We start from the raw sequence: 27,859 nt of genomic DNA, 5'->3' as shown, positions 1-27,859 counted from the left end.
TTCTATTGTTTCTTGTTGTTGTTGTTGTGTGTTTGTGCTGCAATAATTGCGGCAGTGTTACTTCCTATGAGATTGTATGCGTTACATCACATAATTTCCGCAAAAGTGTTCACTGCGTAATTGAAATGGAAGAGCTGTTTATTTAATAAATACTACTTTGAAGTTGAATATAGTTTATTTATTGTTTTTTAGCGCACAGTTAAGTTCAAATGAAATGAAGTTATTGGGTCCAAGTTTTCATATTATCAATCCAGTTCGCCGCAAAATCAATTAAGGGGGTGGTAGGGTTTAGCGCTAAAAAAAAATACTTTTTTTTGAATTTTTTACAGAAATATGGCTTAAGATACTTTAATAAAATCAGTTGCATGTTATTGTACATCTTTTCAATAAGTTTTTAAAAAATATTAATAATAAAATATTGACAAATAAGCCCATGACAGAGTTTTTTTGGAGATATGTTTTTCGAGAGGTGCTCTGCGGTGCCAATCGGCATTCGTCGTAGAATCATCTGAAACTAAAAAAGTCGAATTTTTCAGTTAAAGTATGACGTAATGCTATGTTTACTTTTTTATGAAGAGCAAAATCTGCGTAGCTACATAACCTCAAAAATGGGCAAAAACAGCGCTTTTTGCACTTTTAGGTTAGGATATCTCAAAATCCTGACGTGATAGAGCAATTTAAGCCCCGGATTCGGATTCTACGCAAAAAATTACTTCGGAAATGACACTACACTTTTATAGGACAAAACATTGTCGACCTGTGTTATTGCTGTAACTACTGAGCGCGGCGAATACACACAGAGTACCAGATTACTAGGTGAGCCTTGACAAAAGAGTACCTACCAAGTTGTCACCTACGGGCTTATTTGTAAACGCAGTATGACAGCATTGCACTGCATAATTTACTTGCATATATTTGACTCTGCTTCTTCGCAACAGCGAAAAATTTACTGCATCGACTGCAAAAATCTGCCGTAGTATTGCCACCGCTGCTATTCAAATAGTCTCAACTCAAAGAAGTACTTCCACACTACCTTTTTATTATCATCAAACGCACAATCGAGCAATGGGGTTACGCGGCTTTAATAATTCTGCTTTTACAAATAAACCCCATGCCTCCATTTTCCTATCACACTTAAAAGACATATTTTCAATTATTAATAATTTGTTCCATGTTCTATATTTTCAGTCTTTCTGTTTTACAAACAGTTTTCTCTAGAAACTAAATAACACTCCACTAATTTCTTACAAGCTAGCCACTAAGCTACAGAGATCTATACTTAATTACATCTTAATCTACTTCCTCAACAGTGGGGCCAGTGCGTCCACTATTGAATGCACCTGCTTGTTGGCCACAAGACGCTCCTTGTCCGCCATTGTGCAATTTCGTCATAATTGGTGTACAAAGCTTGGTCAATGTGTTCATTTTGTCTTCGTACTCTTCCTTGTCGGCCAACGTGTTCGCATCGAGCCACTTGATTGTGTCTTCACAAGCCTTCAGTGCTTCACTCTTCTCCTGGGCGTTGAGTTTATCACCAGCACCGTCTAATGCCTGCTTCACACCAAACACGTAACTTTCCAAGTTGTTTCTTGCCGCGATCTTATTGCGTTGCCGTTCATCTTCTTCGGCATAGCGCTCAGCCTCGTTGACCATACGATCGATTTCGGCTTGTGATAGACGTCCCTTGTCGTTCTTGATGGTGATGTTCTTGGCATTTCCTGAACTCATTTCTTTCGCCGAAACATTTAGAATACCATTAGCGTCCATATCAAATGTTACTTCAATCTGTGGCCCTCCGCGTGGTGCTGGTGGTATTCCTGATAGATCGAAAGTGCCCAAACGATTGTTGTCCTTCGTCATGACACGTTCACCTTCATACACCTGGATTGTGACGCCCGTTTGGTTGTCGGAATATGTGGAGAATGTTTGCGTTTGTTTGCATGGAATCCGACAATTGCGTTCAATGATTTTAGCCATAACACCGCCAGCCGTTTCGATACCCAAGGAAAGTGGCGCTACATCGACCAACAGTACATCCTGAATCTCACTGCTCTTGTCTCCACTCAGAATAGCTGCTTGGATGGCTGCACCATATGCCACCGCCTCGTCCGGATTGATTGACAGATTCAGGCTCTTGCCACAGAAGAATGACTGCAATAGACTCTGCACCTTTGGAATACGTGTGGAACCACCAACTAGTACGATATCATGTATCTGGTTCTTGTCCATCTTCGCGTCATTCAACGCCTTCTCCACTGGCTCCAAGGTTTGACGGAACAAATCGGCGCACAACTCCTCGAAGCGGGCTCGCGACACTTTTGTGTAGAAGTCGATTCCTTCGAAGAGTGCATCGATTTCGATGGTGGCCTCTGTACTCGATGACAAGGTACGCTTCGCTCGCTCAGCTGCTGTACGTAGACGACGCAACGCTCTTGGATTCGAACGTAGATCTTTCTTATATTTCCGCTTGAACTCATCCGCCAAGTGGTTCACCAGTCGGTTGTCGAAATCTTCACCGCCAAGGTGAGTGTCACCAGCGGTGGCACGTACTTCAAATAGTGAACCTTCGTCTATTGTCAATATGGACACATCGAAGGTACCACCACCCAAGTCGAAAATCAGCACATTACGTTCCCCTTTGAGATTCTTGTCCAAGCCATAGGCCAAGGCGGCTGCTGTGGGTTCGTTAACGATTCTCAGCACATTCAAACCTGCAATTCGACCGGCATCCTTAGTAGCTTGTCTCTGTGCGTCATTGAAGTATGCAGGTACTGTGATGACTGCGTCCGTCACTGTTGAGCCCAGATATGCCTCAGCGGTCTCCTTCATTTTTGTCAGAACCATTGAACTAATTTCTTCTGGTGCAAATCGTTTGCTCTCTCCTTTGTATTCGACGCAGACTTTCGGCTTTCCAGCCACGCTCACCACTTTAAATGGCCAATGTTTGACGTCTTCTCTGATTTTCGGGTCGTCATAATTACGTCCAATCAATCGCTTCGCGTCGAATACTGTGTTCGTTGGATTCATAGCAACCTGGTTCTTTGCTGCGTCACCAATAAGACGTTCCGAGTCTGTGAAGCCCACATAGCTGGGTGTTGTACGGTTGCCCTGGTCATTGGCTATGATCTCCACTTTGCCGTGCTGGAAGACTCCAACACAAGAGTATGTTGTTCCCAAATCAATACCAATTGCTACCATTTTGTCTTGTGTTTTGTGTTTTGCTTATTCTTATTCACTTGAAACTTTTCAATTTTAATTTTAACTCTAATAATACTTTGCAAATAATTGTATCACTGTGTTAAATACACTTTCGCTTTTGTTTGCTACAATCTCGTTATGAGTTGTTTGTAGTTTATAGTTTGCTTGTTTATTCAATAATGAAGCAAAGAGCGTTCACGACCGGTATTTATACCAAACCACCTCTTCATCGAATATTCCCGATTCTCTTTCTCGAAATTTCTACGCCAATCCACCAGCCAGTCGTCACTTTTGTGATGACTGTGTGGCTTGCTCTCGCTGACGTAAATACTCACCATATTGTGTATTGTTTATTGTGAGTTTCACCCTCTTATTGCGAGTATCTACCAGAATATACATACAATTTATGTGTTAAGAGAGAACTGTGTTCGTGTTGTTCAAATGAAGAGAGTATTTGACCAATGGCAGTGGGAGAATCAAAACAAAAATATATGCAATATATAAGTATATATCTTGATACCTATAAACAGCTGTGAATTGGGATTTTGATATGCACGAAACAAAACACACATATTTACGTAAATATGTACCAATGTATGGGCATATGTATACATATTTAGGGTGAAATGGATTGGCGTTGTGAAGAATCCAAATAATTCGAAGGCTGCCAATATGTACATACAAACAAAGTGGAAGCATCAGGAAAGATCTGGAACGAAATTAACCTTCTTGCAACAGAACTGAATGGGGTATTGTATTGAGGTCCTATGCTCCAATGGGAGATACAGGAACCGATGATGATGGTGATGATGTACATATGTAAGTATGCACAGAACGTACCACTACAATTTTACATACATACTTTTTTTAACATTCTTAATTTGTACTTTTGTTCTTAAATCATTATTTATTCCAAACAAGAGATTTTAAACATGTACCAAAATAAAGATGAAAGAATTATTATTTTACTTTCCATTATTTCTCCACAACCGACTAAACGAAATTTTTTAATAAATATACATACATATATAAGCGTCTATTCCATCAACAAAAATTAAAATTTCATTTTCTATCGATTTATGGATAAAACGTTTTAAAAAAGATCCTCGAACAGGATGAAAAAAGGCCAGATCTGGATGTCCAACAGGTTTTAAAAAAGGTGTCCAACGGAGGGTTGAAATCCGTCTCTAGTCCACGGGTATATGCAACTTTACCCTTCTGTGTCCAAAGCGTTTATTGCGTTTTACATCAACAGCTCAGTGAAAGAACATTCGGTCCCTACGAAATCGGTTCTACGTTGCCGGAACGACCCAATTTTATATCCGGCCAACGACTGTCACTCCAGCAGCATTCCACGTATATGTATGGAGAATGTCTACCCTGCTACAACAACAACAACAAAAACAACAAGATCTTTCCTCGACCGGTCATTGCTTACTTTATATACATAAGTAAATATACAGCTGTTGACAGCTATTTTTTCATAACTTTTTGCCAATTTTATTTAAACATATGATAAACTTAAAAACTAGTGGAAAACAATTTAATCGTAATTCTTTATTAAATATATATATATTTTTTAAAGCCTGTGAAATGCACGATTTGGATAGGGCAACTAATTAGAAACAGTAATGTATTAACAGATCAACATAAAGATTATGTTAGTATTATATTTGGTTCCATAACCCTTTTGCTTCAACACTGCCTCACATCGATTGCGCATTAATGTAATGAGATTCTGACAGCGCGCCACAGGTATTGCTTGCCAAGCCGTTTTTACTTCGGCAAAAAGGACATCCATATTTGGGATATTTTTGGCACTCACGGCTTTTTTAACGTCACCCCAGAGATGCTCTATTTTGTTTAAGTCCGGACTGGATGATGGCCATTCCAAAACAATGATGGAATTTTCGTCGAAAAACTGTTTCGTCAACTTTGACGTATGCTTTGGATCATTATCCTGTTGAAACTTCCATATAACAGGCAAATTCTTCTCAGCCCACGGCAACATTACATTTTTTAGTATATCGACGTATTTCTCCTTATTTAAAATTTGATAAATTCTATGGATTGGGCCAACACCATTCCACCAGAAACATCCCCATACCATGATTGATCCTCCACAATGCTTCACTACCCATGAAACGTAGCGAGGATTGAATTCTTGGTTGATTGGCCGTCGAATATACCTTCTACCATCTGGGCCTATGCGATTTATCTTGGTTTCATCGCTCCAAACGATATATTTCCATTGATTCGGAGTCCATGACCAATGGGATCTCGCAAAGACTACTCGCCGTCTCCTTTGTATCTTGGTTACAAGGAGCTTCTTGCGTGCTGCTCTGCCATGCAGTCCAGATACGACCAGACGCCGAGCAATTGTCCTCTTGGATATTTCGAAATTATATTGATCCTGAATTTCCCGTTGGATGTCAGTGGAAGTCGTTTTTGGATCTCTTTTGGAGATGATTGCTATCTTGCGGTCAATTTCTGCTGAAGTTTTCCGCGGCCTTTTCTTACGTGGAACATTGTCAACAGTCTTAAAAAGTTGGATATGCTTTAAGGCGTTAAAAAACATTTTTTTTGGGCATTTGACTTGCTTAGAAATTTCACTGTACGACTTTCCAGCTTTACGAAGGTCAAAAAAGGAGCTGCGCAGGGCAGGTGTACAGCTGCTGCCTTTTCCCATTACACATCTTGAAGACGAATATTTTAGTTGCTTTTAAACAACCAATTTAAAATATATACACACCAAAAAGTCGATTATATTAATATACTATTAAAATAACACAACTTGCCGAATATGCTTCCATTGAACAACTGTTTCTAATTACTTGTCTCAGTTTATTTACCTTGAACTAAGTAACCCATGCACTGCGTTGGATAATATTAACGGTACTTCAATTTCACAACTACAAAACTAGGCGCATTGGGTAGTAAATGGAGTAACAAAAGCAATGCAAATGATTTTAAGAGAAAAAATAGCGGTAAATTTAAACAGTTTGATATTATGCTCATCAAGCGTTTATCAAAAGGGAGCGTTTCTAATTAGCTGACAACAGCTGTAAATACATTGAACACCCATGAAATGCTGCACAGTGTTTTGGATATTACGAATAGGAATCAAAATAAAACAAAAAAAATATAAATATATACCTATGTACCTAAGGCTATGGATTAACCATATGTGTATGTGTATGTATGTGCATTCAAATTGCAAACTAAGAGAAGAGAACATTGATGTAAATTCAAATGTGCAACCAATGTTCTCTGCTAAAAGTTAGGACCATTTGCTTGATTTTGTCACATCTACAACGAATTAGTAGCGGCATACACACATGCTTAAGTAAATATGTATATTCAGATATAATGAATGAGTGCAGAAAAGAGATGCTGGCCTCTCTTCAGTATTCTTTTGACTTACATGTAAGGCAAAAATTAAGTGAGTTCAACAAACTTTATTTTTAGTGGAATACAGAGAGAATTGCTCGTATGTTTCTTTGGCTATCAGATTCTAGAAATTTCGCTTATTTCATTTATAAATATGAAAAAAGACATCTTCATAACTTTCATCAAAAATTACTTAGTAGAGAATGATATTTTGCTTTGCTAAGCAGAAAGTTGGTTATTTGTATTTCTTCTGAATGATTTATGTATGTGTATGTAAATGTTGTGAAGCCATTCTATCAAGTAATTAGAATTTCAACCGCTCCCTACGAATTTCCCTCTAGCAAAGTTTTCAATGGCCACCGTAGCCGAATGAGTTGGTGCGTGAAACAGTAAAATGAAGAAAAAATTTTCTAAGAGCGGTCGCCCCACGGCAGACAATGGCAAACGTCCGAGTGTATTTCTACCATGAAAAAGCTCCTCATAAAAAGCCATCTGCTGTTCGGAGTCGGCTTAAAACTGTAAATCCCTCCATTTGTGGAAGACCATCAAGACACACGCCACAAGAAGGAGGAGTTCGGCCAAACACTTAACAGATGTGCACGCGCCAATTATTTATTTTATTTTAAAGTTTTCAATATTCCTGTATACATACATATGTATGTTTGTATGTATGTATGTATGTATGTAAATTATCATCGACCTAAATTTTGAGAAAAAACTAATAAATTTACGATCATTTAGTTTTCGTTTTTTCTCCAACCATCATTTTATTGCTTGGTAGGACTAAACTTTCGGATCATTGATGCAATTAAACCTCATTTAGGCTATACTTCACTGTGTAACCAATTTGTCAATACATACATAGTTTCGGTCACTTTTTCCAAATAACTTAGCCAATGTTTTGCTTGTGGTGGGATTCAAAAATTACACAAAATTTCGTATGAACTTATGTCGTAGGTATGTATGTCACCTCTAATCGATTACAGCATTGCCCATATGTTGGTTCGATTAGCAAATTTATGGCGTTATGGTTATGGCACCTCTACTTTGGGCTTTAACCGTAGAAGCCCAAACATACATACATATTGCGATATACTGAAAGTATACTGTAACCTATACTAGCGGTATACACTTTAGAAGTTGGAAAAATCGATAAGTTTACACTTTTTCTTAGCACTGGAAATGTCTTGGGCATTTTTTCATATAACGTTCGGGCTCCTTTAATTTTTGCTGATAGAAATGTTGCATCTGAGCCCTTACTTGCCATGGAGGGCCCAGGAACGAATGGACAGGTTAAATGTCAAATGCTAACAAAACGCGGCTAAGAAATTTTTATTATTTACGTTCTCGTGAATTACGTTCTCTGACAAAAGTATAAATTAAGAATATTAAAAAAAGTATGTCAAATTGTAGTAGTACGTTCTGTAGATATGTACATACATACAGTGGCACAGTAAAGTCTACATACCCCATTGAAAAGCGAGGTTTGGAGATTTCTGTGAACATTGTAGCATTAGTATATATTCCAAACAAATCCAATCTAACAACAAACAATAAATTTTAACAAAAAAATTTTAATCCAAAAATATTTATTAACAAAAACAAACAAAATTCATTTTCCAAACACAGAAAAGTCTGCATACTTTGTAAAAAGAATGTGTTTCACTTAAAAGGAAATAAAAAGACAACAGAATTAATACTTCGTGGGTCCGCCACGACTTTCTAGAACAGCATTTAATCTATTTTGCATGGAATTTACCAATACTTTTGTGTAATTATTCGAAATTAAATTCCACTCTTCAAGTAAATCATTTTCGAGGTCCTGTTTATTTTTAATTGTCCTTTTCCTAATGCGACGATCCAATTCATCCCATAAATTCTCTATGGGGTTCAAATCAGGTGACTGGGGTGGGGAATGAAGTTGATGGGGCACATTATATAGTAGCCATTCTTTGACAACACCAGCGGTATGTTTTGGGTCGTTATCTTGCTGAAAGTACCAACCCGCCGTAAGACCCAGTTTACTCGCGGATTGCTTCAAATTATCTTTGAGAATGTCCAAATATACCATGCGATCCATATTAATATCAATAAATGTTAAATTACCCACCCCAGCCGCTGACATGCAGCCCCAAACCATTATGGAGCCACCACCGTGCTTCACCGTAGGAAGCAAGTTTTTTTAATGCTTCATTATTTCGAGGCCATACTTTTTGTTTGCCATCATAGCCACACAAGTTGAACTTGCTTTCGTCACTAAATAAAACATTAGCCCAAAAATCTTCGTATGCATCAATATATTTCTTAGCAAATTCGACTCGATTCTCCATATTTATTTTGCTGATGAATGGCTTCTTTCGAGGCACACGGTTGTGGATTCCATTGCTTCTCAATAAATGTCTCACCGTTTCTGGATGCACTGAAGCAATATCCTGATTTTTCAGGGTTTTTGCAATTTCTATTGCTGTTATTCTTGAATTTTCTTGCACGTCTAACAATATTTTTCGCTTAGCACGAGGAGTCAGTTTAGGTGGGCGACCACTTCTTGGTTTGTTTTCTACACTATTAGTGTGATTATATTTCCGAATAATTGTTTGAATGCTTGATTTTGGATGTCCGACCAGTTCACCAATCTCTCTTAAAGATTTTTTTCCTTATAATATTTCACAATTAGCTCACGTACTTTAACACAGATTTCTTTACCCATTTTGGTTAAATTAACACAGCTACAATATTAATATCGAAGAACTAAACTTCTTTCTAACTAACGGTATCTAGTAAAGACGCCTGAAGTGATTGGTAGCACTGTTTGAGTACAGAACTGCATTTTGTGTACTCCACTACAAAGCCGTATGCAGACTTTTCTGTGTTTGGAAAATGGATTTTGTTTGTTTTTGTTAATAAATATTTTTGGATTAAAATTTTTTGGTTAAAATTTATTGTTTGTTGTTAGATTGGATTTGTTTGGAATATATACTAATGCTACAATGTTCACAGAAATCTCCAAACCTCGCTTTTCAATGGGGTATGTAGACTTTACTGTGCCACTGTATGTACATCATCACCATCTTCATCGGTTCCGGTATCTCCCATTGGATCATAGGACCTCAATAAAACACCCCCATCCGGTTCTGTTTTTTGCAAGAAGGTTAATTTCGTTCCAGATCTTTCCTGATGCTTCCACTTTGTTTGTATGTACATATTGGCAGCCTTCGAATTATTTCGATTCTTCACAACGCCAAGCCACTTCACCCTAAACATCTACATATACATATGCCCATACATTGGTACATATTTACGTAAATATGTGTGTTTTGTTTCGTGCATATCAAAATCCCAATTCACAGCTGTTTATAGGTATCAAGATATATACTTATATATTGCATATATTTTTGTTTTGATTCTCCCACTGCCATTGGTCAAATACTCTCTTCATTTGAACAACACGAACACAGTTCTCTCTTAACACATAAATTGTATGTATATTCTGGTAGATACTCGCAATAAGAGGGTGAAACTCACAATAAACAATACACAATATGGTGAGTATTTACGTCAGCGAGAGCAAGCCACACAGTCATCACAAAAGTGACGACTGGCTGGTGGATTGGCGTAGAAATTTCGAGAAAGAGAATCGGGAATATTCGATGAAGAGGTGGTTTGGTATAAATACCGGTCGTGAACGCTCTTTGCTTCATTATTGAATAAACAAGCAAACTATAAACTACAAACAACTCATAACGAGATTGTAGCAAACAAAAGCGAAAGTGTATTTAACACAGTGATACAATTATTTGCAAAGTATTATTAGAGTTAAAATTAAAATTGAAAAGTTTCAAGTGAATAAGAATAAGCAAAACACAAAACACAAGACAAAATGGTAGCAATTGGTATTGATTTGGGAACAACATACTCTTGTGTTGGAGTCTTCCAGCACGGCAAAGTGGAGATCATAGCCAATGACCAGGGCAACCGTACAACACCCAGCTATGTGGGCTTCACAGACTCCGAACGTCTTATTGGTGACGCAGCAAAGAACCAGGTTGCTATGAATCCAACGAACACAGTATTCGACGCGAAGCGATTGATTGGACGTAATTATGACGACCCGAAAATCAGAGAAGACGTTAAACATTGGCCATTTAAAGTGGTAAGCGTGGCCGGAAAGCCGAAAGTCTGTGTCGAATACAAAGGAGAGAGCAAACGATTTGCACCAGAAGAAATTAGTTCAATGGTTCTGACAAAAATGAAGGAGACCGCTGAGGCATATCTGGGCTCAACAGTGACGGACGCAGTCATCACAGTACCTGCATACTTCAATGACGCACAGAGGCAAGCTACTAAGGATGCCGGTCGAATTGCAGGTTTGAATGTGCTGAGAATCATTAACGAACCCACAGCAGCCGCCTTGGCCTATGGCTTGGACAAGAATCTCAAAGGGGAACGTAATGTGCTGATTTTCGACTTGGGTGGTGGTACCTTCGATGTGTCCATATTGACAATAGACGAAGGTTCACTATTTGAAGTACGTGCCACCGCTGGTGACACTCACCTTGGCGGTGAAGATTTCGACAACCGACTGGTGAACCACTTGGCGGATGAGTTCAAGCGGAAATATAAGAAAGATCTGCGTTCGAATCCAAGAGCATTGCGTCGTCTACGTACAGCAGCTGAGCGAGCGAAGCGTACCTTGTCATCGAGTACAGAGGCCACCATCGAAATCGATGCACTCTTCGAAGGAATCGACTTCTACACAAAAGTGTCGCGAGCCCGCTTCGAGGAGTTGTGCGCCGATTTGTTCCGTCAAACCTTGGAGCCAGTGGAGAAGGCGTTGAATGACGCGAAGATGGACAAGAACCAGATACATGATATCGTACTAGTTGGTGGTTCCACACGTATTCCAAAGGTGCAGAGTCTATTGCAGTCATTCTTCTGTGGCAAGAGCCTGAATCTGTCAATCAATCCGGACGAGGCGGTGGCATATGGTGCAGCCATCCAAGCAGCTATTCTGAGTGGAGACAAGAGCAGTGAGATTCAGGATGTACTGTTGGTCGATGTAGCGCCACTTTCCTTGGGTATCGAAACGGCTGGCGGTGTTATGGCTAAAATCATTGAACGCAATTGTCGGATTCCATGCAAACAAACGCAAACATTCTCCACATATTCCGACAACCAAACGGGCGTCACAATCCAGGTGTATGAAGGTGAACGTGTCATGACGAAGGACAACAATCGTTTGGGCACTTTCGATCTATCAGGAATACCACCAGCACCACGCGGAGTGCCACAGATTGAAGTAACATTTGATATGGACGCTAATGGTATTCTAAATGTTTCGGCGAAAGAAATGAGTTCAGGAAATGCCAAGAACATCACCATCAAGAACGACAAGGGACGTCTATCACAAGCCGAAATCGATCGTATGGTCAACGAGGCTGAGCGCTATGCCGAAGAAGATGAACGGCAACGCAATAAGATCGCGGCAAGAAACAACTTGGAGAGTTACGTGTTTGGTGTGAAGCAGGCATTAGACGGTGCTGGTGATAAACTCAACGCCCAGGAGAAGAGTGAAGCACTGAAGGCTTGTGAAGACACAATCAAGTGGCTCGATGCGAACACGTTGGCCGACAAGGAAGAGTACGAAGACAAAATGAACACATTGACCAAGCTTTGTACACCAATTATGACGAAATTGCACAATGGCGGACAAGGAGCGTCTTGTGGCCAACAAGCAGGTGGATTCAATAGTGGACGCACTGGCCCCACTGTTGAGGAAGTAGATTAAGATGTAATTAAGTATAGATCTCTGTAGCTTAGTGGCTAGCTTGTAAGAAATTAGTGGAGTGTTATTTAGTTTCTAGAGAAAACTGTTTGTACAACAGAAAGACTGAAAATATAGAACATGGAACAAATTATATTATTAATAATTGAAAATATATCTGTTTTATTTAATGTCTCTTGGGTGTGATAGGAAAAGGGAGGCATGGGGTTTATTTGTAAAAGAAGAATTATTAAGCCGCGTAACCCCATTGTTCGATTGTGCGTTTGATGATAATAGAAAGGTAGTGTGGAAGTACTTCTTTGAGTTGAGACTATTCGAATAGCAGCGGTGGCAATACTGCGGCAGATTTTTGCAGTCGATGCAGTAAATATTTCGCTGTTTATGCAAGTAAATTATGCAGTGCAATACTGTCATACTGCATTTACAAATAAGCCCGTAGGTGACAACTTGGTAGGTATTCTTTTGTCGAGGCTCACCTAGTAATCTGGTACTCTGTGTGTATTCGCCGCGCCCAATAATTACAGCAATAATCCGACCCTGTTACATTTTTGATGGCCTGTCGAGGACTGATTTTGCGCCGAACTGGATTGATAATATGAAATCTTAGACCAAATAACGTTCGATTTGAACTTTTTGTGCGCTAAAAACGATATTCAACTTACTCTTCCATTCCATCTCACCAGCGAAAATTTTTGTTACAATTCTTACTGTACGAACACAGCTCCTGCTGCTATATTGTAGAAAGACGAATGGAAACTTTGACCCATTTAATTTTGATATTTAATGTGAAATTAAAATGTACGTACGTTGACGTTTTTTAATAAAATTTTATTCGGAGAATAAATTTTGCATGACAGAATCGATTTCTTTTTCAAATAAAATTTTTATTTTAAAGCTCTATACATGATAAAAATAATAAATAAACTTTAATATATCATTTAAAAAAATTCATTTACTTTTCATCCTCCATCTCAAATGCGTAGTGAAATGTTTTTCTTTTACATTTACTTTGGTAGTGATGAGCAATAGATGGTCAATATTTTGTTGATAAAATGCGTGATGTTGCACATGTAGCTGTAATTTTCCCCTCAGGTAAATGCTAACTAAAAAAAGTCGAAATGTTGCAATTATAAAGTCCTCTCACTTTAGTATTAAAACGACGCTTTTTATCACACGATGCAGGGGTGGGTTTTCTATCGTAAAAAAAATCATGGATTTACACCAAAAAGAGCCTGATTGAGAAAAGGAATACTTTTTTAATAAATAAAAATAAGACGGCGTCAATAATAAACACATCCAGAATTACAAAAAATTGGAAATTAATAGTAAGAGGGTGCAAAATGAAGACCACCACCGAATCATTGGCGACACCTTAAAATAGGTTGTAGTCTGCTATCCAGGCACGGCTTCAATGTTTTTAATGTATTCTTGCATTAGACTTTTTTTTTAATTTTCTTGTGCTATTTATGAATTCTTTATTGAATTTATTGAATTATTATACCGAAAATGCTGTAATTAAGCTCATCAAAGGCAGTTCTAATAAAAATATTGTTTATGCTCCAAAAGCCAACTATGGAATGAGAATTTCGATATGTCAAGGTTTTAAAAATAAAAATATTGTATATGATGCAAAAACTTCGTATATTTTTTAAATCAATCAAATTTGTTTCATAAAAAAATGATTTGTTAATTTGGTGACAGCTGATTTGGGAAGAGGTCTATTCTGCACAAATAAACATTTTGCTACCGATAAATAAATTTGCTGGCAACTTCTACTGCTTTCTGTATTCTGCTCACCATTGCGGCCAGCTAATTCTGTCACCGATACTTTAAGTGGTAGCAGTAAGAAAATAGCTGACGTTTACTTACTTCTTTGAAAATAAAAGGAAGTTGTGCACCCGAATTTCGGTAGAAAATTTAAATCAATTATTTTTTGCGTTTATGCATTATCATAAAGCCAAGTTTATTGCTTGGTGGAGAAGATGAAAAACCTTCGACACGTCAGCAACTCTTTTAATTTACTTAGAACCATATTGAAATAGCATTTTCTCATGTCGAAGGAAGTCGCAACATTCTTGGTTTCTATCCAAATGGTGGTTCACATTTTCATCGAATAGAAAAAAATACCAATTGTTGGGGTTTTCGCTTTTGATAGGGTTACTAGTGCGATTATTAAAAGTAGTTACATACATATTTTGGTAACTGCGGAAATACACCTTTTAATCGCAATGAGTCTTCGTAAGATATGGATATTTAATATCCAAAAATAATAATAGTACGATATACATAATTACATATATTTTTGTACTTCAATAGTGCAAAGTATGTTATGAATAGGAACCAAAATAAAGCAAAATTATCTAAATATTATGCACACACATACATATACACACACACACTAGTTGTGTAAAGCAATGAATCGCAACCTATCTACGGATATACAGGCTTGCACAAGGCAACGATAGTAAATAGATTACAACTCTTTAAAATTGTTCTTACTCTCTATGCACAAATTTTACTCGGCCTTCAATAGGCCTTCGTTAGACAAGTATGTATGTATGTCTGTATATGAAAGGAAATTGGCACGAATTACACAAAGCATAAGTTACATTCTCGAAAATTCTTCCACATAAAACTTATGTACATACATATGTAAAAGAAACTAACTTTCATACGTTAACGGGCAATAGTGTAATGGGAGTAGGAGTTTTAATTCAAGCAACTGTTACCGGTGCCAAATTAGAACAAATTGGATATTTTGCCGTTGTCTCTCAATTTTTTTTACTAATTGTAATCTATTCTAAGTTGCTTGCGCGGTCATTAAACAAAAATTGAAATAATTGGTACATTGGTATTCGCCATTAAAACGAAAGTCTGTTGAACTCTACCTAATTTTTGCCTCACATTTAAGTAAAAAAATAACTAACAGAGCGCAACTACTCTCTTCATTACTCATCCAACTATATTCAAATACATGTATTTATGTACATAAGTATGTGTGTATGCCGCTACTAGTTCGTTGTAGATGTGAGAAAATCAAGCAACTGGTCCTAGCTCTTAGCAAAGAACGTTTATTTCACATATGATTTTTCATCAATGTTCTCTTCTCTTAGTTTGCAATTTGAATGCATTTATATATATGACATATATACACATATGTTTAATCCATAGACTTAGCGATTGATATGCATGCATCTGTGTAAGTAGGTACATATTTATATTTTTTGTTTTATTTTGATTCCTATTCGTAATATCCACCGCACTGTGTAGCATTTCATGGGTTCTCAATGCAAAACTATACAATTAAGTTATATTTATAAATACAAGTAAAGAAATGTCCGGTCGAGGAAAGGTATTGTTGTTGTTGTTGTCCCAGCCGCATAAACATTCCGCATACATGTACGGGGAATATTGCTGGAGTGACAGTACTTCTTCTTCGTCTACCACCATCCAATTAACGATTTGGACACAGAAGAGTAAAATTGAGACGGATTTTAAATTTCAACATGTAGTATTTCTTTTGTCAACATTTATTTATTTATTTATTTATTTAACAAACGCCAATTGGCAATATACATACAAATAAAAAGAGGGTACAGAATCAGAATTTATAGAGGGCTGGTAAGTAATACAATGATAAAGAATACGGGACAGACGGTTCTTGAGAAATATCTATAGGATGATATTTTTGGCATTTCGCAGAAAAGTATCGTAGGTTCCACCATAGAAATCGAGAACACCATGAAGTGAGTTGACTCTGATGGCTTTTCTTTTGCACGGGCCGTGATAGACGTAGCTTTTGTAAGTAGCGACTGTTTTCAGTAGACGACTATTCCTAAGAGTGAGACCAGCCGGGGCAAGCTCGAAGGAGCTGCGTACTTCCGGGGGATCAATAATACCGTTTACCACTTTATAGAAGAACGCCAGATCAGTTATGCGACGGCGAGCCCGTAGACTGTTGATGTTGTACCGAATGTAGATATCTTCTGTAACTGAAACGGTTGATGATGAATGTCGGAAGGCTAAGGTCTTGCAGAGCTTACGCTGCACTCTTTCAAGTCTAGTAATGCCTGCTTCAGTGTATGGAGACCAGATTATGGAACCGTACTCCAGTATTGGAAGAACTTGAGTTCTGAAAAGACAAATCAGGGAGTAGGGATTCTTGAAGTGCTTACTATTCCTAGTTATAAATCCGAGTATCTTAAAAGCTCTCTGAGTTATTCCGTCTATGTGCTTGTGGAAAGTTAGTTTTGTGTCAATCGTGACACCGAGGTCTTTGATGTCATCCACCTCCCTTATGTTATCACCATTGAGTGTGTACACTGCAGGTAAGGGAGTGCGCGATCTCGAGAAGCATATCACAGCACACTTTTTAAAGTTGAGATCCAGTTTGTTCCTTGTACACCAGCCAGAGAGATTATCGACGTCCTGTTGTAGTAGATGACTATCCAGCACACTAGTGATGGATCGAAAAACTTTAAGATCGTCTGCAAAGAGTAGGTATTCCGAGTTGAGGTCGTTACCAATATCATTCACGAATATGCTGAAAAGAATCGGACCGAGGTGAGAATGCGGAACACCAGAGTTAGCCACATATTCATTGGATAGGTGGCCATCCACTTTGACCTGCAAGTGCCTGCCAGCTAGATATGACCTAAGCCAGTCTAACGCTTTGCCGCAGACGCCATATTTCCTGAGCTTGTATAGCAAGATGTCATGGTCAACTCGATCGAACGCTTTTCTGAAGTCAGTATATATGCTATGAACACAGGTGTTGCTATTCAGTGAGTTCAGTAGATAGTTGGTGTAGGCGAAAAGGTTAGTTGACGTTGAACGGCTACTAATAAAACCATGTTGTCTTGTGGTAATGATTGGACCAAAAGCAGCAGAGAGTTTCGGTAGGATCAGCTTTTCAAAAAGTTTAGCCAAGGCCGACTGAATGCAGATTGGCCGATAATTCGTGACTGTATTCTTTGGACCTTCTTTATGAATGGGGCTGATGTACGAGAGTTTCCAGTCTGTAGGAAAAACACCACACTGCAGAGACGATTGGAAAATGTGTGTCAGCGGTTCACAGAGACCAATGGCGCAGTTCTTAAGAAAGGCATTCGGTAGGCCATCAGGTCCCGCACCTTTACTAGGATCTACGGAGTTCAGTTGCTTGAAGACATTATCAAAGGTAACCTCGAAGTCATTTAAGTCCACCGATTGCGTGTAAGGGTGTGAGTGTGCTAGGGTTACGCTATCGTCAGACACCGGTGCATATATGCTTTTAAAGGTTAGGTTAGGTTAGGTTAGTATGGTTGCCCCGGGAGTGGGCACACTTGGACGAAGAGAAATTCGTCCTTTGTGATACCATTGTCAAGGAAGTGAGGAGAGGGGAAGGACCGATGAGGTGCAGGGAGAGGGCGGGGAGAGGTGGTGATGGGAAGGTTAGGAGCGTGCGGATTATGAACGATGACTATGTTTGCGTCAACCGCTTAATGCTGCTGATGAAACTCATCAGATTTTTAATGTCAGCGCCAGCTATCTCAGTAGGCGTGGCAAAGAAGTAAGACCCAAGATGCCTGAATCTTAGCCCCGCCAGGGCAGGGCAGCTAAGGAGAAGGTGCTGAGATGATTCCACCTCATCCTCCATACATCCAGCACAGAAAGGACTCGAGATGATTCCAAGTCTCACAGCATGCATTCCTCGCGCATTGTGTCCTGTGAGAGAACCCACTAGATTGGAGAGCTGATATTTTGTCAGCCTCAGAAGCTCACCCGAGCGCCTTCGGTCCACACGTGGCCAGAAGGATTTCGCAACTTTGCACGTTTGTGCATTTTCCCAGCGCTCGCTGAGTTTGCGCGATGCCCATCTTTCCAGGAGCAGACCGCAGGTAGTCAGGGGGATTCCAATTTTCTCCCTCCGCGGGGAAATCACCTCACATGTCCCTTGTCTAGCCAGCTCATCCGCCTCACAGTTTCCCGCAATGTCGCTGTGACCGGGAACCCAGATGAGGCTGATGTCAAAGAATTCGGACGCAGTCGAAAGTGAGGTCAAGCATTCCTTGACCAATTCCGAATGCACCGTCATAGACCCGAGGGCCCTTATTGCCGCTTGGCTATCGGAGTAAATATTTACCTTCTTGACTGTTAGTACACATTTGAGCAGCCAATCAGCTGCCTCCTTGATTGCGGCTACCTCTGCCTGGAACACACTGCAGTGGTCCGGTAGCCTGAATTTAAGTCTGATGTGGAGCCCTTCGCAAAAGACTCCTCCGCCAACCTTTCCTTCCAACTTCGATCCATCCGTGAACAAGTTCACCAGGCCCTGCCCCCAAGTGTAGCCCCCCGTCCACTCTTCCCTTGACGGGATGTGAGTGGTGAATGTTCCGGTCGGACTAAATGAGGGTATACACTGGTCTGTTGACAGAGGGATGAACTCAAAGTTTCTGAGGATGCTTGAGTGCCCATAGGGGATATTGAGCTTATAGCTCCAGCCCCTCAGTCTGATTGCGGTACGTGTTGCGGCAGTTCTGCCTGCGATATCTACGGGTACCACATTTAACATTGCGTTGAGCGCCATAGTAGGAGTCGTTCGAAGCGCCCCACTGATTCCAATGAGTGCGGACCTCTGAACTCTTTCCAGCTTCTTCACCAATGTCGTCTTCTCTAGTGAGTTCCACCAGACTATGACTCCATATAACAAGATAGGCTTTACAATGGTATTATACAGCCAGAAAACAACTCGAGGCGAGAGGCCCCATCTTTTGCCAATTGCGCCCAACTGCTTTTAAAGAACTGTGCAAATAAGTTACTGATCTCTACGCCACTTGATGCTGATTGATTATCCCAGACCATGGATGCTGGAATGTCACTGTTTCCTCGCTTCTTATCCTTGATATAATTCTAGAACGCTTTGGTATCACCTTTCAGTGACCCTTCTACCCTATCAACATACACATTATAACACTTGTTGCAGAGATTTTTGCACTCTTGTCTCAGGTTACTAAAGAGTGTGTAGTTTCGCCTGGTTTTCTGTTTTTTATACTGCGTGTGCGCTGCTTTTTTCAGGATGATTTTCTCAGTTAATTCCCTAGAAAACCAAGGTGGAAATCTACTGGGTTTGCTGAAGTAAACCGGCACGAATTGGGTAACACCTTCCTGAATAATGTTGTAGAGCCAACGCAGTTTATCATCAACAGATTTTTGCTGGTATAAATCTGTCCAATTGGTTCTCATAAAAAAGGCATTCAAGTTGGCATAGTCCGCCTTCTTGAAAGCATAGTTAGGGATACCGACCGGTGTTAAGCTAGGCTGGAAGTTGAGCTGACAGGCTAGGGCCGGGTGATACTTATCCTCAGGAACCAGAGCAACAGTTCCATACGGGATTGTGTCGGTGTTGCTGAAGCAAAGGTCGAGTAAGTTTCCCTGCTCATTGAATACACGATTGCATTGCTTGCATCCGGATGTAGAATAGCTGTCGTATAACAATCTCGTGCATTCATTTCTGGTGAGCTACTTGCCATGTTGAAGTCACCAAGGACCAATAGACTGGCATTCTGGAAGCTATCGGAAAGAAAAGAGATAGCAGATAAGTGCGTGTGATAGGCTTCGTACGTGGTATGTGGCGGTATATAGACACAGCCTAAAATAAGATTGTCATTGTTAATCTTAATTTTAATAAAGAGTTCCTCAATATTGTTCTCCTTGATTTGAATCGATTCTACTTGAATGTGCCGCTTTGTAGCTATGAGCACACCTCCACCACGCTGACAACCACTCGTTGCCTGGTTACGATCTCTGCGATAGATGTTGTAAGAGGGGTGCATCGGTGATGCAGATGATATCGTAGTGACTAATTGGCGTGGCTTTGAAAAATTCACAGAGTTTTGTGCGTAAACCGCGAACATTCTGGTAGTAGACGGTGAGATTTGTCACTTTCCTCCTCCTCTCTGATCGAACGAAAATTCTTTGTTACTATTTTCGGTATGCCATTCACATATTTTATTGTCTTGCTCAAATCACCATTCTTCTCAAGGGAGGCAAGGTCAGAGCGTAAGCTTTTCAGATATTCCTGCTGTGTTGGAGTGAGATCCGGTTTGAAAGATATCGTGGTGTTACCACGGCTTACTTTTGAGTAAGGTGATTGCATCCGTTGCAGTTGGGGTAACTACAAGTAGTGGGTGGGAACGACCTGCTGTGTGACGTCCCAGTCTACGAAGTTTTAGGCCAGTTGAGTCACAAGATAACTCTGGTGGCAGGATAGATGAAAGACTTGATCTATCATCCTCCAGCCGCTCTTTTCCAGTTGCTTTAAATGATTCAGGGACGTTGAACGCAATGACATTAGCCTCGCGCCGTTTACGTTCGCTCAGCTCTACGAAAACTGCTTCATTGGATACCGGTAAGATTACATGGGAGTTAATCTTATTCTCGACTAACGTTAACCTGTCTTCAATTTTAGAGCATTTATTGGAGAGGTTAACATTTTGTTGGGACACCTTACTAACCTCTGCTCTGATGTCTGCCAGATTGCTTGTAATTTCGGACCGAAAGGCCTCAAATTTTTGCTCATACTGCTTGGTGAAACGCACAAAGTGTTTATCCAGCAGACTATCGAGATTGCCCATCGGATCCCGTTTGTCGTCCTCCTCTAATAGATCGTCGAACGTGCGGACGCTAACCTCACTTTCGCACGGATGGCAATGCCAGGCTGCTTCACCTTTCTTAATACGGTTTGCCAGATTCCTAAAATCAGCGGTTGAGAGATTGGTACATTTATGATGAAACCAGAGTCGACAATCTGTGCATTGAATACTAGATGTTCCCTCGCGGACAATTGCAGAGCACTTGCCACAGTATGCCACTTCTACGTTTAACTTTTTTGGTCCCATAATAACAGGAACAGAGTGTAGAAAAATAGATACAGGTGTTAGTTACGACAGGTAGCACGCAAAATCACAATAGGCACAGAATTGCGGATAATACTGCACAATTTATCAATTATTTATAATAAAAACACTGAGTAGCCGAAAACACGTGTTTACACAGATGTAACAAATGATATAATGTTGTTTGAAAATTGTTTGAAAATATTCACAGTTTTGGGCGCTCTGATCTACCCTCTCTCTGATCTACTCCTCAACATGATACTCAAAAAATTTGCCAAAAAAACCACTCGATTATATTAATAATTTAAAATTTGCTTAAAATCATGCTTTTACTTATATTTAGAAAGTACGTGAAAATTTATTAAAAAGAAAACTCTTAAGAAAACTATTTTTTAGATTCTGGGAAGATTGGTTTACAAGTTTCATAGATTTAGAAGAGACTTTGAGCGCCACGAAGCGCCGCAACGATACTCAGAAGGTTTCGGGAAGTTGGCTTTAGTGGTAGACGTCAACACAAAATGCGAGTCAACGATTGAAGTGGACACAGAAGCATGGAAGCAGAACACAAACATACATGCATACAAATACAAAGCAACATACATGCATACATATTTCAGACATATTTTCCTCATCCCGTACGGCACCCGTCAAGGCGCATTCAATAAAGGTGGTGGCACTAGACCAACAGCAATGTTCTGTACGTTTGTTTGTATTGGGAAACTAGAAAACAAATAATGAATTCGCCTTGTTTCATTCTGAGCTGACAGCCACACGGACACGGTGAAAGAAAAAACAATTCAGCTGATTTACCAACATCAACTTCGTTCCCACGACAGTCGGTTCTACGTAACCGGAACGACCCGGATTTATATCCGGCCAAGGACTGTCACTTCAGCAGTATTCCTCGTATATGCACGGGGAATGTTTATGCTGCTACAACAACAACCAACATCAACTTTAATAGATTCGCCTTGGGACCCTTTAATATTTGAATACTTTTTGAAGGAATAGACGCTTATAAGCACATATTTATTGATGTATGTATGTATTTATGTTCCGCTAACTGTTAACTCATAAATAATTACATTTTGTCGGTCGTGGAGAAATAATTGAAATTCTAATTATCTGAAATATGAAATTATATTCTTTACTGACTTCACACGTTTTAACAGTGCTAAATCGATAAGTTGAGAAAAATAAAATTTGTTCGTGATGTTTTTAATAAGTATTTGTAATTAAAAGTAAAAGGATAATTCTTCCACTCTTATTTAAGTCCATGTTCAAAATCTCTTGTTCGGAATTTCGCATTTTGATTGGTCTGGAAGTTCACATGAATTTAGAGCAACATAAACTAGCTCCATTTGGGTCAGTTTTTTGTAAGAAGCTTAATTTCTTTCCAAGTCTTTCCTGATGCTTCCACTTGCAATAGATGCGATTGGTACCGCATGGAAATGGTTAGCTGGTAATCCAGACCAACATGATTTCGAAATAGTGACAAACAAACTCAATAATGTACTCGAGAACAATAACAATCAATTGATTATAAATAAATTAGCTGTTAAAAAAATCAACGAATTATCCAATGTTACTAATGAGATCCTTAAGAGTATTAAAAATGAATCAAACACTGTCACTGAATTAATACTAGAATTAAAATTTAAAATGCAAGTTCTAAAGGAAGAAGTAGTAAATATAGAGTATGCCTTTCATTGGGCAAAGGCCCATATTGTGAACTCTTGCCAACCACTCAAAAGGATAATTGTAGAAATTTAATTATACGAGCGGTAAAAATAAGAGAAAAAATTAACAAAATATTGTTTAAATCCATTTTGAAATGTAGCGAAATAAAAAATTTGGAATTTCAAATTGTTGAACAGCCGCGCCGCTAACTGCGGTGTAGTGAATAATCAACACATTCCTACAGTCGAAGAAATATCACCCGGAATATTGTTCCTTAATCAGTATGAGGGAAGCATTCGTGTGAACGACGACCTCCTAATACGGCATCACAATGTCACTATCCAAGTAAACAACAAACTAATTGCAACAGATGAAATAGCTAATCAGCATCCAATGCCAGCGATTCTCCAACCTATGGCCAGCTCGGAAGTAATTGAAGAAGTGCTTTCATTGGAAATGTTAAAACAGCTACGTGTGAACGACAAAATCAGGATCAGCCACCAATCCTACAATCTAGAGATAAAAACTCATCATCGCTTACCATAGGAATAAAAGATTTACCAAGTCAATTTCAACCAACTTCATCGAACGTGGACGCTCGAAATTGAGGGTGGAAGAGTTAACATCACACAAATTTAGTGCCCGCTTTGTTGTTCACACGCGCAATAAAAGTAACCAAACACCGCTCCCGCTGGAATCGTAAACAACAACAACGCTCACGCGCAAACAGACATCGAACCGTGAGAAAGATACCTGCTGGAAATTGCTGACATCGCTCTACTACACCTCACTGCAGCCACGCGACCCATCCACGTGACAAATTCATGAATTTAATTGTAAACAAATTTACTTTTGTTAAAGATTGAAAATTGTAAGTCAGTCCTAAAGTAGCACTCAATAAAGGAAGCCGCAAAACTAAACTCAGTGAGTTTGTATTTGGCTAACTTATACTTTTGTACCTGCACATCCTTAGAAAATTCTAGACTTCTGACCAGTGGAGTAATCCTCATGTGTAAGTAAATATTGGCAGCCTTCGAATGTTTTCGATTCTTCACAACGCCAAGCCACTTCACCCTAAACATGTATACATATGTACATACATCGGCACATATTTACGTAGATATGTGTGTTTTGTTTCGTGCATATCAAAATCCCAATTCACAGCTGTTTATAGGTATCAAGATATATATTTATGTATATATTGCATATATTTTTGTTTTGATTCTCCCACTGCCATTGGTCAAATACTCTCTTCATTTGTATAACACGAACACAGTTCTCTCTTAACACATAAATTGCATGTATATTCTGGTAAATAGTCGCAATAAGAGGGTGAAACTCACAATAAGCAATACAACATTTAGGCCAACGAGAGTCAACATTTACCTACCTAAACCACACAGTCATCACATAAGTGACGACTGGCTGGTGGATTGGCGTAGAAATTTCGAGAAAGAGAATCGGGAATATTCGATGAAGAGCTGGTTTGGTATAAATACCGGTCGTGAACGCTCTTTGCTTCATTATTGAATAAACAAGCAAACTATAAACTACAAACAACTCATAACGAGATTGTAGCGAACAAAAGCGAAAGTGTATTTAACACAGTGATACAATTATTTGCAAAGTATTATTAGAGTTAAAATTAAAATTGAAAAGTTTCAAGTGAATAAGAATAAGCAAAACACAAAACACAAGACAAAATGGTAGCAATTGGTATTGATTTGGGAACAACATACTCTTGTGTTGGAGTCTTCCAGCACGGCAAAGTGGAGATCATAGCCAATGACCAGGGCAACCGTACAACACCCAGCTATGTGGGCTTCACAGACTCGGAACGTCTTATTGGTGACGCAGCAAAGAACCAGGTTGCTATGAATCCAACGAACACAGTATTCGACGCGAAACGATTGATTGGACGTAATTATGACGACCCGAAAATCAGAGAAAACGTCAAACATTGGCCATTTAAAGTGGTGAGCGTGGCCGGAAAGCCGAAAGTCTGTGTCGAATACAAAGGAGAGAGCAAACGATTTGCACCAGAAGAAATTAGTTCAATGGTTCTGACAAAAATGAAGGAGACCGCTGAGGCATATCTGGGCTCAACAGTGACGGACGCAGTCATCACAGTACCTGCATACTTCAATGACGCACAGAGGCAAGCTACTAAGGATGCCGGTCGAATTGCAGGTTTGAATGTGCTGAGAATCATTAACGAACCCACAGCAGCCGCCTTGGCCTATGGCTTGGACAAGAATCTCAAAGGGGAACGTAATGTGCTGATTTTCGACTTGGGTGGTGGTACCTTCGATGTGTCCATATTGACAATAGACGAAGGTTCACTATTTGAAGTACGTGCCACCGCTGGTGACACTCACCTTGGCGGTGAAGATTTCGACAACCGACTGGTGAACCACTTGGCGGATGAGTTCAAGCGGAAATATAAGAAAGATCTGCGTTCGAATCCAAGAGCATTGCGTCGTCTACGTACAGCAGCTGAGCGAGCGAAGCGTACCTTGTCATCGAGTACAGAGGCCACCATCGAAATCGATGCACTCTTCGAAGGAATCGACTTCTACACAAAAGTGTCGCGAGCCCGCTTCGAGGAGTTGTGCGCCGATTTGTTCCGTCAAACCTTGGAGCCAGTGGAGAAGGCGTTGAATGACGCGAAGATGGACAAGAACCAGATACATGATATCGTACTAGTTGGTGGTTCCACACGTATTCCAAAGGTGCAGAGTCTATTGCAGTCATTCTTCTGTGGCAAGAGCCTGAATCTGTCAATCAATCCGGACGAGGCGGTGGCATATGGTGCAGCCATCCAAGCAGCTATTCTGAGTGGAGACAAGAGCAGTGAGATTCAGGATGTACTGTTGGTCGATGTAGCGCCACTTTCCTTGGGTATCGAAACGGCTGGCGGTGTTATGGCTAAAATCATTGAACGCAATTGTCGGATTCCATGCAAACAAACGCAAACATTCTCCACATATTCCGACAACCAAACGGGCGTCACAATCCAGGTGTATGAAGGTGAACGTGTCATGACGAAGGACAACAATCGTTTGGGCACTTTCGATCTATCAGGAATACCACCAGCACCACGCGGAGTGCCACAGATTGAAGTAACATTTGATATGGACGCTAATGGTATTCTAAATGTTTCGGCGAAAGAAATGAGTTCAGGAAATGCCAAGAACATCACCATCAAGAACGACAAGGGACGTCTATCACAAGCCGAAATCGATCGTATGGTCAACGAGGCTGAGCGCTATGCCGAAGAAGATGAACGGCAACGCAATAAGATCGCGGCAAGAAACAACTTGGAGAGTTACGTGTTTGGTGTGAAGCAGGCATTAGACGGTGCTGGTGATAAACTCAACGCCCAGGAGAAGAGTGAAGCACTGAAGGCTTGTGAAGACACAATCAAGTGGCTCGATGCGAACACGTTGGCCGACAAGGAAGAGTACGAAGACAAAATGAACACATTGACCAAGCTTTGCACACCAATTATGACGAAATTGCACAATGGCGGACAAGGAGCGTCTTGTGGCCAACAAGCAGGTGGATTCAATAGTGGACGCACTGGCCCCACTGTTGAGGAAGTAGATTAAGATGTAATTAAGTATAGATCTCTGTAGCTTAGTGGCTAGCTTGTAAGAAATTAGTGGAGTGTTATTTAGTTTCTAGAGAAAACTGTTTGTACAACAGAAAGACTGAAAATATAGAACATGGAACAAATTATTAATAATTGAAAATATATCTGTTTTATTTAATGTCTTTTAAGTGTGATAGGAAAAGGGAGGCATGGGGTTTATTTGTAAAAGCAGAATTATTAAAGCCGCGTAACCCCATTGCTCGATTGTGCGTTTGATGATAATAAAAAGGTAGTGTGGAAGTACTTCTTTCAATTGAGGCTACTTTAAAAGCAGCGGTGGCAATACTGCGGCAGATTTCTGCATTCGATATAGTAAATATTTCGCTGTTGCGAAGAAGCAGAGTCAAATATGTGCAAGTAAATTATGCAGTGCAATACTGTCATACTGCGTTTACAAATAATGCGCAGAGAACGTTAAATATATTTAACGTTCTCTGTAATGCGCAGTACTTGCAGCGCTGGCAGCACTGTCAATGTGACAATTCATGCAACTGATAAATTTGTTGAAAAATTGCAAATAGATTTGTTGCATTTATGAACGCGCTGTGCAGTAAAATGGAATTGTTACTAAGTTTGGTCATGGACGATGTATATGAGGAAAAAACCGATAGTCTTTTATTAAATTTAAGAAAAAAAAACCGTGTAAAGCTTAAAAGAAGGACATATCTTGTGAAAAGTTTAATATCAAAAGTTTAATATCTTTTTTTTATTCGCTTATATGTGATGAGTAAATTAGAAAATTTTCGCTGGGCGATGTTTCTATCTATTTTTAAATCTTTATTAACTTTTTTTACTTCATCTACGACCTTAGCCCAGAACACGCTCTTTTTCCTCCTTCCCGACGTGAACTCGTTCTCCATGCTCAGTCGGACTCTGAGCAATAATTTTATCTCCGATGTACTAAAGTAATCACTAAAACCAAGAAAAGTATAATAAAATAAAGTTTAAATATCGTATTTTTTATCAATTTTTGTATTAAAAGCTAAAATAAATAATTAAATACCCACTTTTCATCAGACATTGTACTAGCGTATTTATTGGCATTGTGAAAATTTTTGCGGCAAATAATGCACGACTTTTGATACAAAAATGACGTTTAAGAACGCGTTGCACTTGCAGTACTGCCATATTTGAATTTTTGAACGCACTGCTCACTCTGAAATGGTATGTTGCGCATTATAATGCATTGTTGAATATACCCTATACCTACAAGTTGCACTAAGTCTCCATAAAAGTATAAAATCACTGTCGCACAGTGTTATTAATATTTACGGAAAC

At 39.5% G+C, this 27,859-nt stretch overlaps 3 protein-coding genes across 3 annotated transcripts; 2 read left to right on the top strand and 1 right to left on the bottom strand.

Annotated features, from left to right (window-relative positions):
• Window positions 1-1,146: 1,146 nt before the first annotated feature.
• On the bottom strand, window positions 1,147-3,360 carry LOC129247851 (heat shock protein 70-like). Its single transcript, XM_054887204.1, has one exon. It carries the CDS (start codon window positions 3,196-3,198, stop codon window positions 1,291-1,293), a length of 1,908 nt encoding a protein of 635 aa, XP_054743179.1. The 5' UTR covers window positions 3,199-3,360; the 3' UTR covers window positions 1,147-1,290.
• A 6,943-nt stretch (window positions 3,361-10,303) lies between these two features.
• On the top strand, window positions 10,304-12,491 carry LOC129247850 (heat shock protein 70). Its single transcript, XM_054887203.1, has one exon. The coding sequence runs from the start codon at window positions 10,466-10,468 to the stop codon at window positions 12,371-12,373; it is 1,908 nt and encodes a 635-aa protein (XP_054743178.1). The 5' UTR covers window positions 10,304-10,465; the 3' UTR covers window positions 12,374-12,491.
• Window positions 12,492-24,512: 12,021 nt separating this feature from the next.
• On the top strand, window positions 24,513-26,674 carry LOC129246923 (heat shock protein 70-like). The gene has a single exon (XM_054885668.1). The coding sequence runs from the start codon at window positions 24,630-24,632 to the stop codon at window positions 26,535-26,537; it is 1,908 nt and encodes a 635-aa protein (XP_054741643.1). The 5' UTR covers window positions 24,513-24,629; the 3' UTR covers window positions 26,538-26,674.
• The last annotated feature ends 1,185 nt before the right edge of the window (window positions 26,675-27,859 follow it).

The sequence above is a fragment of the Anastrepha obliqua genome, chromosome 5 (assembly GCF_027943255.1).
Source record: "Anastrepha obliqua isolate idAnaObli1 chromosome 5, idAnaObli1_1.0, whole genome shotgun sequence".
Lineage (NCBI taxonomy): Eukaryota > Metazoa > Arthropoda > Insecta > Diptera > Tephritidae > Anastrepha > Anastrepha obliqua.
Note: the sequence above shows the minus strand (reverse complement) of the source record. Positions and strands in the feature narration are given on the sequence as shown.